The 13,854-nt window shown below is 45.1% G+C and overlaps 8 protein-coding genes across 8 annotated transcripts; 6 read left to right on the forward strand and 2 right to left on the reverse strand.

Moving 5' to 3' along the window:
- Positions 1-443: 443 nt before the first annotated feature.
- Positions 444-1,415, forward strand: RhiXN_08973 (Retrotransposon-derived protein PEG10; the record flags this gene model as incomplete). Its single annotated transcript, XM_043328789.1, has 3 exons — positions 444-798; positions 838-1,086; positions 1,120-1,415. 3 exons carry the CDS (start codon positions 444-446, stop codon positions 1,413-1,415), a joined length of 900 nt encoding a protein of 299 aa, XP_043180235.1.
- Positions 1,416-1,845: 430 nt separating this feature from the next.
- On the reverse strand, positions 1,846-4,922 carry RhiXN_08974 (Retrotransposable element Tf2 protein; the record flags this gene model as incomplete). The annotated part of the gene is made up of 2 exons (XM_043328790.1): positions 1,846-3,767; positions 3,794-4,922. The coding sequence occupies 2 exons, from the start codon at positions 4,920-4,922 to the stop codon at positions 1,846-1,848; spliced, it is 3,051 nt and encodes a 1,016-aa protein (XP_043180236.1).
- A 361-nt stretch (positions 4,923-5,283) lies between these two features.
- Positions 5,284-6,833, reverse strand: RhiXN_08975 (Retrotransposon gag protein; the record flags this gene model as incomplete). The annotated part of the gene is made up of 2 exons (XM_043328791.1): positions 5,284-6,615; positions 6,657-6,833. 2 exons carry the CDS (start codon positions 6,831-6,833, stop codon positions 5,284-5,286), a joined length of 1,509 nt encoding a protein of 502 aa, XP_043180237.1.
- An 895-nt stretch (positions 6,834-7,728) lies between these two features.
- RhiXN_08976 (Retrotransposon-derived protein PEG10) lies at positions 7,729-8,491 on the forward strand (the record flags this gene model as incomplete). Its single annotated transcript, XM_043328792.1, has 2 exons — positions 7,729-7,800; positions 8,159-8,491. 2 exons carry the CDS (start codon positions 7,729-7,731, stop codon positions 8,489-8,491), a joined length of 405 nt encoding a protein of 134 aa, XP_043180238.1.
- A 107-nt stretch (positions 8,492-8,598) lies between these two features.
- On the forward strand, positions 8,599-11,024 carry RhiXN_08977 (Retrotransposable element Tf2 protein; the record flags this gene model as incomplete). The annotated part of the gene is made up of 4 exons (XM_043328793.1): positions 8,599-8,744; positions 8,798-9,111; positions 9,702-10,018; positions 10,236-11,024. 4 exons carry the CDS (start codon positions 8,599-8,601, stop codon positions 11,022-11,024), a joined length of 1,566 nt encoding a protein of 521 aa, XP_043180239.1.
- A 66-nt stretch (positions 11,025-11,090) lies between these two features.
- On the forward strand, positions 11,091-12,171 carry RhiXN_08978 (Retrotransposable element Tf2 protein; the record flags this gene model as incomplete). Its single annotated transcript, XM_043328794.1, has 3 exons — positions 11,091-11,392; positions 11,454-11,578; positions 11,654-12,171. The coding sequence occupies 3 exons, from the start codon at positions 11,091-11,093 to the stop codon at positions 12,169-12,171; spliced, it is 945 nt and encodes a 314-aa protein (XP_043180240.1).
- A 125-nt stretch (positions 12,172-12,296) lies between these two features.
- Positions 12,297-12,764, forward strand: RhiXN_08979 (Retrotransposable element Tf2 protein; the record flags this gene model as incomplete). The annotated part of the gene is made up of 2 exons (XM_043328795.1): positions 12,297-12,431; positions 12,483-12,764. The coding sequence occupies 2 exons, from the start codon at positions 12,297-12,299 to the stop codon at positions 12,762-12,764; spliced, it is 417 nt and encodes a 138-aa protein (XP_043180241.1).
- A 43-nt stretch (positions 12,765-12,807) lies between these two features.
- Positions 12,808-13,473, forward strand: RhiXN_08980 (uncharacterized protein; the record flags this gene model as incomplete). The annotated part of the gene is made up of 2 exons (XM_043328796.1): positions 12,808-12,917; positions 12,963-13,473. 2 exons carry the CDS (start codon positions 12,808-12,810, stop codon positions 13,471-13,473), a joined length of 621 nt encoding a protein of 206 aa, XP_043180242.1.
- Between the last annotated feature and the right edge of the window lie 381 nt (positions 13,474-13,854).

The following is a 13,854-nucleotide window of genomic DNA, read 5'->3' on the forward strand; positions in this document are numbered from 1 at the left end:
TTCTTACAGTGCTCTTATCCATTGCCACAGAGTGCACTGGGTTATTGCACACTGCCAACTAGGCTACCCTCACATTGATTCAGAAAGACCTGAGCTCTTTTACCTCAATACACCCCTCAGATTGCATGTAGTTTGAATCAGATGCTATGGCAGATGCCAGATCACACAAATTGTCAATGGCCTCACTTGCATCAAGGCAGGCATCCCCTCTTATCACTCCAGCCACACTAGAAGGACTTTCCAATGCACCTACAAGTTGCAGAAGGGTTGCACTCCACCCAGAAATCCTCTGGTAGCAAGATGATGCTACAAAACTCAATCACCTGCACAGATATCTCATAGGCAACAATACCAGCAGCAGATCTCAACCCCCAGTGCTCCACAGATCACTGGAGAAGAACACAGTGCATCTTATCAGCTGCCTAGATGCCTGGAAACAAATCATGTTGCAGGATGTTACACAAGCAGTAGAGAGCGCAATTCAGCACCTTCTGACTGTCCCCAGCAGCATAGATCCATACACACCTCCCAGAAGAATCTTCACAGTCATAGACAACACCCTCAAGGCCCCTTCTGGCTCAGGCAGCTCAGGCAACAAGGACTTCTTAGTCCCTATCAAGGATGAGCCTGACCCAAAAGGAAAAAGGGTCAAATTGGAGTCACCAGAACCACCTAAAACAACCCCAAACACCTCCTGGGCAATCCTACACACCCAGGAACACCTTGATCCCAGCCCAGAGCAGCCCTTCATCAGGCCAACACCTGTAGACCTCCCAAGCGCATCTCAAGCAGCAACAAGTAGCCCCCTAAGCAAAGGATATCTATCAGCGTAACCAGGAGAAACAAATGAAGAAAAGGAGGCAAGAACGCTACACAACATTGCTACCATCATGGGCAGAGCATTATCTGTCCCACTTCAGAGCACCTTCAGGGGACTGTCCCAAACTCCTGGTCCACACCAAGGGAAATCAAAAATCCCTGCTCCTGAGAAGTACAATGGCAAGAAGGGCCCTGCATCCAAATCATTTATCCTGGATTGCAAAACCTACTTCCTTAGCAATGCTTTCTCATTTCCTTCTGACCACAGTTGAATCTCCTTTGTTCTCATGAACCTAAAAGATGGACAACCCAAGAAGTGGGGACAGATCTATTTAGAGAAGCTGCTGAATGGGGATGACAAGCCAACCTTGGAATCATGGGATACATTTGAAACAGCATTCTTGCGCAACTGGAGCAATCCAGCAGCAGCACAAATTGCAGAACGGCGCCTGCGCAAGCTCAAGCAGCTGAAATCAGCAAGCAATTATGCCACAGAGTTTAGAATCATAGCCAGCAAACTAGAATGGTCAGACCCTGCCCTCATTGCCTCCTTCCGCCAGGGACTCAAGGTGTCACGACTAAGCTCGGACCTATGATACAAGTAGATTTAGAGTCCGTGGCCCTATCACCAATGGACTATGAGACAAGAGGGGCGACGAGGGCCCAGGGGGTATGGTTTAAGGTAGAGGGCGACGAAGGCCTGGTGAGTGATGCTTAAGTAAAGTGCACTGTGCTCAACAAGGGAGCAGGGCAATGGGTAGGTAAGACTTAGGATGAATTGATGAAGAGGTCAAGTCTTGCTGTTCTAGCGGCGACTTGACCCAGCTTATATACAAGAGAGGAGCCACATCAAAAACAACATTACAAAACAGTGAGTCATTTACAATTTCACATCATATATCAAATATGTCACGTGATCTTGATGAATCATAATTATATACCAAGAAAGGAAACTGTCTCAGAAAAAAGGTAGAAAATAGTAGAAAATTATGTCATGCCGATTAAGGTCATGACATTACCCCCTCTTCAAGCTCCAACTGCGTCAGGGTGTTCCTTGTGAAATTCTTCTAGGGCTTCTTGGGCATTTCCCACATTGTCTATTGGCTCCCACGAATTACTTCCTTCATCATAACCTTTCCATTTGACCAGATACCATAACTTCTTTGTCTTCCCTCTTCCCTTCCACTTGCTATCTAAGATTCTTTCTACCTCGTATTCTTCTTCGCCTTCTTCCGTGATAACGGGAGCGGGTTGAGGGGGATCTCGGCCATGGGGATCAGGATGAAACTTGGTTAGGAGGTTGATGTGAAAAACTGGATGTATGCGCATTGTGTGAGGTAATTGTAGTTTGTATGCGTGTGATCCAATTTTTTCAATCACCAGGTAGGGGCCTAATCTTTTATGACTGAGTTTCATGGAGGGTCTATCTGTGGATATGTTTTGATGACTCAGCCAGGCCTTGTCTCCTACTTGGATTTCTTCCTCTTTCCGATGTCGCTGATCGTAGAAATGCTTCATCCTTTCTTGTGATAGGGAGAGGGCTGCTTTAACCTCGTCGTAGCCTTTTTCCAGGAATTCTGCGTGTTCATCGGCATTAGGAACGGATTCATCTGATTTTTGTCCCACAGAAAATCGAGGGTTTATGCCATAGCAAATCTGGAATGGAGATTTTCCCGTAGAAGACTGTTTCAAGTTATTTAGAGCAAACTCAGCCAGGGGTAGTAACGACACCCAATCTGATTGACGATGGTTCCCAAACATGCGTATAAAGATCTCGGCTTCCCTTTGTATGCGTTCAGTCTGTCCATCTGTTTGGGGGTGATATGCCGTGGAATATGTTGGCTTAATGTCCAACCTTTTATACAGATGACGAATGAACTTGGCATTGAACGTAGGGCCTCTGTCTGAAACTGTACTTCTGGGAAGGCCGTGTAGTTTCCAAACATATGTTATGAACAAGTTGGCAATGTCAATGGCGGACGCTGTGGATTGGGTAGGGATAAGATGAACCATCTTTGAAAACCGGTCGATGACAGTAAGAATGGCATTGAAGCCTTCTGAAACTGGTAATCCCACAATCATGTCGTAGGCTATGTCTTCCCAGGGACGTTCAGGGATTTGCAATGGCTTTAGTAATCCTACAGGTACTTGATTGGTTGGTTTGGACCTGATACAGGTTTCGCAGTGGTTGACATAAGAATTGACAAACTTTTTCAGTGATGGCCAGTAGTAGCTTCTGGAAATAAGTTCCAACGTCCTGGCTTGTCCTGGATGTCCCGCCGCCAAGGCGTCATGCCTAGATTCTAAGATGAGATTCCTAATAGTATCATCTTTAGGTACAAAGATTTTTCCCTGATACCATAGTAACCCTTCTTTCAATTCCCAATCCAAGATCCTTTCTTTGTTCTGGAGTTTGTGCAGGATTTCTTTCAGACGGTCGTCCTCGTAAATAGCCTCGCCAATTAGGTCATTGATCTCTTGATCCGGAGCAATAGATGCAATGAAAAGTTCCGGTTTCAGGAGAACCTGGTTCTCTACCCCCCCTTCCAGCGGTACTAAGTCGTAGCGTCGAGAGAGGATATCCGCCTTTTTATTCTGTGCCCCAGGCCTGTAGATGATCTGAAAATTGTAGTCCACTAGGAAATTTGCCCATCGAATTTGACGTTTGTTTAGGGATTGTGACGTAGAGAAATACTCCAAATTCTTATGATCTGTTAGAACTTGGATTGGTAATTCTGACCCTTCCAGTAGGTGGCGCCATTCCTTAAATGCCCTGATAACTGCCAGTAATTCTTTGTCGAAGATATCATAGTTCTTTTCGGCTGGGGATAGGGATTTAGATAAATAGGCTACAGGGGCTAATTTTCCTTCTGGATTACGTTGAGATAGTATTGCTCCAGTGGCATAATCCGAGGCGTTGCATTCCACATAAAATTGTTTTGTGGTGTCTGGTTGTAAAAGTAGAGGTGCTGACATAAGACATTTTTTAGGCCATCGAAAGATTGTTGTTCCGCCTGTTCCCATTTCCAAGTACTATCTTTTTTGAGCAGGTTATACAGAGGTCGTGCCATATTTCCAAAGTTAGGGATAAATCGTCTATAGAAGTTCACAAATCCTAAGAATTCTTGGATATTTTTGACATTCTTAGGTGTCGACCAGTTCAGGGCGTCTGTGACTTTGGATTGATCAACTTCTATACCAAATTCCGATATGATAAACCCTAGATAATCGATCTTCTTGACGTGGAAATGGCATTTCTCAATATTGCAAAAAAGGTCATTATCCTGTAGCCTTTTCAGTACTTCTTGCACATGGGCTTCATGGTCCTTTTCATTCAGGGAGAATACTAGAATATTGTCCAAGTAAATGATGACATAAACGTCCAAAAGGTCTCGGAAAATTTCATTCATCATGTCTTGAAAAGCCGCCGGCGCATTTGTCAACCCAAAGGGCATAACCAAGTATTCGAATAGTCCGTATTTTGTTTTGAAGGCCGTCTTCCATTCATCACCTTCTCTAATTCGGACTAAATTGTAACCTGACTTAAGATCAAATTTACTAAAGATCTTGGCACCTTGTAATTTCTCAATAAGATTCTGTGGCAAGGGCAAAGGATACGCGTTCCTCTTGGTCATGCTATTCAAGCGCCGGTAGTCCACACACATGCGTAACTTTCCATTCTTTTTCTTGACAAATAAGATTGGAGAAGCCATGGGAGACTTCGAGGGTCGAATCAATCCAGCCTTGAGTTGTTTGTCAATAGTTTCCCTGAGTTCGGCATCCTCCCTTGGACCTAGGCTATAAATGGGGCCATGTCGGGGTTTTGCATCCGGAAGTAATTCAATGGTAATGTCGTAAGGACGGTGGGGAGGTAATTTTGACGATTCTTCCTCTGAAAATACTTTAGAGAATTCTTGGTAAGGAGTGGGGATCTTTTCTACTGCTTTGAGTTCTAAGACAGTAGGTACAGATAAACAATTATTGGAACAGTATGCCGAGTTGAAAACAAGTGTATGTTTCTCCCATGATATTTGAGGATTATGTTTTTTAACCATGACATCCCTAAAACTAGCTGATGGTTGCCAATATTTGAGATGTGGCATTCTAGTTCTTCGATATGACTGCCAATAGTACATTTGAAACGAGTAAAATGAGTGATTTGGCCAGAGTCTATTTCTCGGCCATCTATGACGCGTAATTTTTTTGGGATTTGATGTTGGTAAGCGGGAAGCCGATAAGTTTCAACCAAAAGAGGGTGTATGAAGCACGAAGTTGCTCCGGAGTCGATCATGGCTTTCCCTTGAAAGGGTTTAGCCAAAAAACTGGATTTCTGGGATTTAGGAGTTTCACACGGATTTGCAGAGAACGATGCATATATTTGAGAAGTATTACATAAGGAAAGTATTTCAAAATCGTTATTCTCATAGTGCAAATCCGCAAGCATACAGCCAAGTGCCTTACTCCTTAGTTGGCCTTGGCTTTTCCTTTTCCCGACTCCTCCTCATTAGAAACAACTTCAATCCAATTTTCTTCTTTGGGCTTTTCCCAGGACCATTCAACATTGGCCACATGTCCAGACATGGGCTTAGAGGGGCAGTTGCGCGCGAAATGACCTTTTCCACCGCATACATGGCATGTAAGATTTGCAAAACCTCTTCCATCAAGATCCATGGGACCTGGACCTTTAGAATTTGAGGCTAGGACTGGAGTGGGATCGATGATGGGTTTTACAGTTGCAGCCGTAGCAGGTCGTTTGTCTTTTTTAAGAGAAGGGAATGGGATCATGGTATCCTTGGTCTCCCCATTCCACCTAACATTGGGCATGTTCCCAGAAGTTGTGCGCACAATTGAGGTAATAGCGCCTTTCTTGGCGCGACAAGTAGTGGGGTCAATCATATACACATTATCCCCAACATTTAGACGAGTACGAGTGGGAGTGGGATTGGAAGTGGGAACAGCAGTGGAAGTGGTACGAGTAGTGGGGCCGGAAGTGGATGGATTAGACAGGCGTGTGGATTCAATATGATTGGCAATTTCTTCTGCCTTGTCATAAACCTGCTGAGCTGTAGCACGACGCCATTGGAACATAGTTGACAGCATAATATCTTTGATTTCGTTTTTAAGGCCGTCATAGTACTTGTCACGCAGTGTCTCATCACTGTAACCCAAGGATACGGAGTATTGTTGGAATTCTCGGGTATATTCCTGAACTGACGCCTTCTGCCGCAAATTATTCCATTTTTGACAATACTTCTCATCGCGATTAGTGTCCACATAGTGTTTAGTGAACTCAGCCCAAAATACGTCAATGTCTTCCAATAAGGGAACCGCTTCTCCCCTAAACACCTTTCTTTCCTTGTAGGGGCGTACCCAATCTTCCGCAGCTCCTTCAAAGTATGAGGTTACCCACAAAATTTTTTCCTCGTGGGATCGATTGGCCCCTTTTGCCCTTATGTAAGCTTGACAGGCAATGATGAAATTGAGGGCGTCTTCTTTTTTGCCACTAAACTTATTTGGCTTGGCAAATTTCAAATCAGAATTGGAAGACGTAGGAGCAGGTGGGGGAATGTGGGCAGTGGTGGCTGTGCTTGTACCAGCAGGTGGAGGAAGTGGGGCCGTGGGACAAGAGGAAGATTGGTGAAGGAGCTGATCTTGCACAGCCTGAATGGATGCTGCCGCCCCTTGGATTTGGTTTGAATAAAAAATGTGTTGATTACGCGACTGATCACGATGTTCCTCCAATTCTGCCCTTAGTAGGGCTAATTGATCTCCTTGGGCTTCGTAAGCCCCTTGCAACTGTGAAAATTCTTTTTTAGGATAATCATATTTTGAGCTACCATATCCAGAAGTTCACGATCTGACATCTGATCAAACGACATAGGGGAGTATACATGAGGCGGCACAGCCGCAGGAGCAGGAGTATGGGTTCGAGAGGATGGGGCAGACCATCCTGATGGAATTTGGGGAGTTACTAGACTAATTTCTCCCATCTCGCCCAAACCAGGCGTTATCATATGAGACTGCAAAGAATTCATATTCCTCGTAGCGGTGAATCCGACCCTTTCCGTCTTGGGTAATGTCCTGGATGGAGCAGTGGAAATTGTCCAATTCCAGTTCTTTCTCGACTAGTAATCTGTCTTTTTCCTCAATAAGCCTCTCTTGCTCTTCGATGGTAAGAGCTAGGTCGCGGTTATGGGCTTCGAGGTTCGAGATCAGATTTTTTTGTTCTTGAAGATCGGCCTCGTAGATATCGTTGAGGCGCTCGGCAAAAGACTTGTGATGTTTAATGTGGGCAATAGTTTGGAGTAGCCCTGGTTCTTCGATGCGAGCAATGTGTTCTTCGAGATTGTTGATACGACCCACTAATATATGGTCAATATCGTTGAGGGTTTTTTCGAGATAGAGGTATTGGGTGACAACGGAATAAGGCCAGAAGATGATGAAGAGGACGAGGTCTAGAAAATTGAACACTAGGATGCGTTCCCGATGCAAATCGGTACTCGATCAGATAGACAAACGGGTTTATAGCGCTAAAATACTAACTGTTTGCTTTCCTACTAGCGTTAGACTATCCTTATATTGATATCAGCAGCTGTGTACGAGCGTGATTAACAATCAGGTTTTTAGTAAGCGGAAGGTTGGCTGACTAACAGCGTATGGCTAAAGGTGCGGACACCCTGGTATGCGGACGATTGCTAGCAAGGGGCTATCCCGCGGCTTTACTGCCACTCGTATTCCTGTCTTTGACTATTACACAGGGGCTACAATGTGATGGCTTTTCAAGCTTTGGTGCTTATCCAAGCGTAGGTCTTGTTTGTCGACAGGAATACAAGAAAGACTTGACCTAGTGTCACGACTAAGCTCGGACCTATGATACAAGTAGATTTAGAGTCCGTGGCCCTATCACCAATGGACTATGAGACAAGAGGGGCGACGAGGGCCCAGGGGGTATGGTTTAAGGTAGAGGGCGACGAAGGCCTGGTGAGTGATGCTTAAGTAAAGTGCACTGTGCTCAACAAGGGAGCAGGGCAATGGGTAGGTAAGACTTAGGATGAATTGACGAAGAGGTCAAGTCTTGCTGTTCTAGCGGCGACTTGACCCAGCTTATATACAAGAGAGGAGCCACATCAAAAACAACATTACAAAACAGTGAGTCATTTACAATTTCACATCATATATCAAATATGTCACGTGATCTTGATGAATCATAATTATATACCAAGAAAGGAAACTGTCTCAGAAAAAAGGTAGAAAATAGTAGAAAATTATGTCATGCCGATTAAGGTCATGACACAAGGCAGAAGTCAGAAGCAAGCTAATTGAGTACACCCTGCACAAGAACATCACTGCACTAGACAAGTTTATCTCCACTGCCTGTCTAATTGATGACACACTGTTTGAAGCATGCAAGGAGCTAAGAAAGGATAGCAACAGCAGCACCAGCTCACCACAACGCCCTGCTCAAGGGCACTCAAGCAATTTTGTTTCCAAGAAGGTTCAGGAAGCAAGAAGAAACGCTGGAGAATGTTCCAAATATGGGGAGAAGTCTCACAAATGGGAGGACTGCAAGAATGGATGGTGCCTCAGAACAATAGAACTCTCTAAGCCTGAATCAGCAAAGGCTGCAGAAGTAGAAGAGCTAGAAGTGCTTCCCCAAGCAGGAAAAGTCTAAGGAAGTCTTGCCCTGTGTCTAGGCTTCCTGAATCTCCCCCAGTGTCTATAGAACCCTTGTTTTGTGCAGCCCTGCAAACCAATAAATCACCACTGCTCACTATAGACATGGAAGGAATCACAGACACTCAAACTGCTCTGATTGATTCTGGTTCTTCTGCTAACTTCATTGATCCCAATTTGCCTGTTCTCACAACATTCCACACATTGAATTGGACTCCCCATGCTCTGTCATTGGCATTAATGGCAAACAAGTCCGCAACCCTATCTGCTTCAAGGCCCAATTAGTCTTTACCTCTCAAAACAGGCAATTTTCTGCCATCTTCTATGCTCTTCCCCTTGGAAATAGAAACCTTATCCTTGGAACCCCATGGCTCATATTGGCTAATCCAGACATTGATTGGACCACCATGAAAGTTTCACTCCACCTAGCTACAAAAGCACAAGATGGCAGCATCAACCCTGAGCCTCAGAATCTCCCTGTTAAATTCCAGGAGTTTCAGGAAGTGTTCAGTGAAGAGTCCTTTACCATGCTGCCAAAACATTGCCCTTATGACATTGCTATTGACCTGGAAGAAGACAAACAGCCTCCCTATTGTCAGAGCCAACAACTACCACAAGGTAAAGCCCAACAAGCTATTGCCTAATATAGGACTTATCAGCCAGTGGGATCCAACAATGCTCAAGGCAATTGCCAGATAAGGGTTTGGACAAGACCAATATAGTAAAGTGCACTAATGATATAAAGATAGCAGGGCAAGGAACCTTTGACAGGGACTGGTATGCTCTCAGGCAATACTCTTAATTGTATGTCTTAGGGTAGTAGATGTGGGATGGGGATAAGAGGTCAAGTTCTGAGGCTTAAGGCTCTGAGAACCCTCCTTATATATTAAACAAGGAGAGGGAATAGTACATACAGTAACAAACACAATAACAAAGATAAGGTCACATGACCAAAGATAAGAAAGACGTGATCATATGACTAAAGGTCATGTAATTGGATTACATAATATGTGCTCAGCACTTAAATAGCATAGAGATGCATATATCCATAAATCTTCATGAAAATAGCGCATATATTCACTATTTCTTTGACTTAGTGGATTCTAAGGTGGTCACGCCTCTAGGGCATGACACCTATGGCCCTATCTATTCTATGACCCCTGCAGAGAGAGAAGCACTCAAGGAATACATTGACTAAGAACTGGCAGCTGGAAAGATTGTGCCAACCACCTCACCAGCAGGAGCTCCTGTGATGTTTGTAAAAAGGGCTGATGGCAGGCTTTGCTTAGTGGTGGACTATTGCCAGCTAAATGCCATCACAATCAAGGACAGATATGCACTACCCAGACAAGACAAGCTAATTGAGAAATTGCGCCATGCTAAGATCTTCACAAAGCTAGATTTGAGGAATGGATATCACAATATCAGAATCAAAGAAGGAGATGAATGGAAGGCTGCATTTCACACTGCCCTTGGTCATTTTGCTCCCACAGTCATGCAATTTGGCCTTAGCAATGCCCTGGCTGTGTTTATGCGCTTCATGAACAACATATTCTGTGATTTACTTGACATCTGTCATAAACAGAGGAAAATAGAACTAGCCAGAATTGAACCAGCTTGACCACTAAGCCATAGAGCCCTATTATTCCTCTGCTGACAACCCATGATTACACCTGCTACCCCCCAAATTTGGGCTTGGGCCAGCATGCAACCACTTGTACTGGTCATGTGACCGTGTCCAGGACAATATCTCTGTGGTTGTGCACTTGGATGACATCTTGATCTTCTCAAACTCAAGAGAAGAGCATGTGGAACATGTCAGGGAAGTCTTATCTTGCTTGCTGAACCATAATCTATTCTGCAACCCTGCCAAATGCTACTTCTTTGTCACAGAAGTCACCTTCATTGGTCTTGTGATTACTCCTGATGGCATCTCCATGAAAGACAAGGTGCAAGCAATCATGGACTGGCCTGAACCCCAAAATGCAAAACAGGTGCAATCATTCCTAGGCTTTGCAAACTTCTACTGTTGCTTTGTCCCCAACTTCTCTTGCTTAGCACGCCCTCTGAATAACCTTACTCAGAAAGAGCAACCATGGATATGGCTAGAAGAACAGAAGGCTGCATTTGATGCAATCAAGGCTGAGATTTGCAAGGAGCTTGTTCTAGCTCACCCTGATGAATCTAAACCTTACACCTTGGAAACAGACACTTCTGGAGCAGCCATGGGCGCTGTACTATCTCAGAGAAAGGAAGATGGTTGTATACATCCTGTTGCATTCATGTCAGCCAGCTTTTCACCTGCTGAGCTGAACTATGACACGCATGACAAGGAGCTACTTGCCATCATTTGTGCATTTGAGCACTGGAGAATCTTCCTGGAAGGAACTGAGCAGCCAATCACTGTGTTTACTGATCACAAGAATCTGGAGTACTGGAAATCAGCTAGAACCTTCAACAGGCGTCATGCACGCTGGCATCTCATGCTGGCGTCCTACAACTTTGTTATTGCTTATAGACCTGGGAAATAGTCACAGAAACCTGACGCCCTGTCAAGAAAACCAGATCACACAGACTTAGAACCATCTCCACAAGTTATGATTCCAGAATCTCATTTTGAGGCATTTTCAGCACACATAGATTTGTCCTTGCTGGATCAAATCAAGGAAGCCACTCAGGAAGACCCTGGTCTTGACACAAACTTGCTAGCTGTATCAGACCCTAAATCCATGCCCCACAGCATTGCACAGAAGTTCAAGGACTATACAATTCAGGAGGGTCTACTGTTGTATCAAGGAAGAATAGTTGTGCCAGATGAACCTGAGATCAAACAGCAGCTCTTATCTCACTTCCATGATTCCCCTGCTTCTGGTCACCAAGGAAGAGCACAAACTCTAGAGTTAATCAGTTGTCACTATTATTGGCCAGTAATGAAATTCCAAGTCAATTACTGTGCGGAGTCTTGTGAAATCTGTCAAAGAAGCAAGGGCCATCCATGTACACAACTATGCTCTCAACCCGCTTGCTGTCCCTGCATTTACCTGGGAAGGCATCTTGTATGATTTCATTGTCAAGTTTCCCAAGTGTAAGGGATATGACAACATTTTAGTGGTTGTAGACTGCTTCTAAAAGATGATGCACATGATTCCCTGCAAAGAAGCTGCTACTGCTGAGGATGTAGCTCAGATGTTCCTGGAACATGTCTGGAAGCTACATGGCACTCCCAAGCGCACTGTGTCCAACAGAGGGTCCACATTCAATTCCAAGTTCCTCAAGGCACTCTACGAATCTCTGCAAATCACTCCTAGTTTCTCTACTGCTTATCACCCACAATCTGATGGACAAACTGAGATTGAAAACCAATGGCTAGAGGCTTACCTATGTCCTTCCATGAATCATAGACAGTCTGATTGGGTTGATTGGCTCCCACTGGCTGAGTTTACTCATAACAATGCCAGAAGCAAAGCAACAGGCAAATTGCCCTTTGAAATTGTGTATGACCGTTCTCCTGTCATTTCACTGCTCCTGGAACCCACTGGATTGCCTATTGCTGATGACAGAGCCAAGCAACTGGCTGAGACTATTCAGGCAGTACAGGTGTCAATCAAATGGGCTCAGGAGTGCTACAAACAGGCAGACACAGGGAAACCTCCTCCTGAGTTTCAACCAGGAGACTAAGTTTGGCTTCTGGCTTCCAATATCATGTCACAGCACATCAACAAAAAGCTAGACCATAAGCAGTATGCTTTCCCTGTCAAAAAAGAGTGGGCTCTCACGCTTATTGCCTGGCTCTCCCTGAGACCATGAAAATCCATGATGTGTTCCATGTCAGCTTATTGTCTGCTTTCAAACAAGACACAGAGTTTGATTGCACATTCACCCCTCTGCCAACTGTGATCACAGCACAGGGAGAAGAGGAGTATCAAGTAGACAAATTTGTAGATTGGACAGCAGAAGGCAGAATCTGGAAGTACAGGGTCAGATGAAAGGGATATGCACCCCATGAGGACACATGGGAACCAGCCAAGGATCTACAGCATTGCAAGGACAAATTGCGCAACTTCTTTGCCAATCATGCAGATGCCCCAGCCGCCAACAACACCATCCCTGCCAATGCGTGCAAAGTTCAAAGAGGCAAGATAGTCAAACAACTCAGCAAGTCAAAAACTGCCTGCTTTGTCACTTTACAAGCTCTCACTGCCACAACTTGCCCTGCTAAGCTCTTCTTGCAATCCCCATTATCCCAGCATGCCCATCTTCAGCTCTATTGACGCCTTGGCCTACAACCCTTGCCTGAACATTGATTGCTACATCATGAACGGCCCAGAGGAGATGAGAGCACACCTAAACCGCTCTGCCAACATAATTCACGCTCTGATGAGCGCCAGCAGTTGCAACAAGGTCAGGTTCTTCAAGCGCGACATGTAAAAGCACCCCAAGTGGGGATTCCTCTATTGGCTTGACCCCAGGGGAGAAGAAGGACCAGATACACTGTATGGGAAGCAAGTATACCGCTGGTGGCACTTCATTGCCTCCCATACAGGTGCATTCAGGGATCTGGCACAATGGCATCACCATGGGTTAGCTACCACCCCCCCCACAGTCTCCACACCTCCATCTGCAAGAGAGCTGACCCAGGCAGTGCAGAACCTCATTCTGCTTTACCCAGTGGACCTGCCAGCCTACACAAGCAGGCCAGCAACACCAGTGACCCCTCCAGCATGCCAAGACACTCCCAGGCCAACAGAGATGCATGCACCAGCACCCTTGCCCATCCCCCTGTTCTCCAGCATGCCAGACACTTGCTGGACCCCAGGATACTCATCTCCATTGAGAGAAACACAATGGGAGCCTCAGAGCTACCTAGGATGGAGCAATGAGGAGATAAGAAGGAATGTGGAAACATTTGAAGGCAGGGAGAATGAGGAGCTGTTCAGCTTTGAGGAGTTACGTGCTATTGATTGTTCTGGGTGGATGTAAGCAGCCCTTTGTCACTGCCTAAGGGCTTTTGAAGGGGGGCAATGTCAAGAGTCTCACCTCCTGACACAACTATGTATTACCTGTCACTTCCTTCCTCCCCCCAGTACATTTGTCTGGGGAACTCATCTGCATCCATCTCATCTGTTTGCATAGTTCCTATCTTCCTTGTTTATGTTCTTCCCTCTTCCTTGTTCCCTCCTTGCACATAGTCCGGACTTATTCCGTTCTAAGTGCTTCTATCTTGCTTATCTTGCTGCGCACCGGCCCGGTTCACTGTATAGAGCTTCTCAGCCATGTGCTTTATCTTGCTTCCCAGTTGTGCCGCCCAGACACCGTCTTTTCTCTTTGTTTTACCCCCTTGTACTTTGTTATAAAAAGAAG

This window comes from Rhizoctonia solani, chromosome 5 (assembly GCF_016906535.1).
Source record: "Rhizoctonia solani chromosome 5, complete sequence".
In the NCBI taxonomy this organism is placed as follows: Eukaryota; Fungi; Basidiomycota; class Agaricomycetes; order Cantharellales; family Ceratobasidiaceae; genus Rhizoctonia; species Rhizoctonia solani.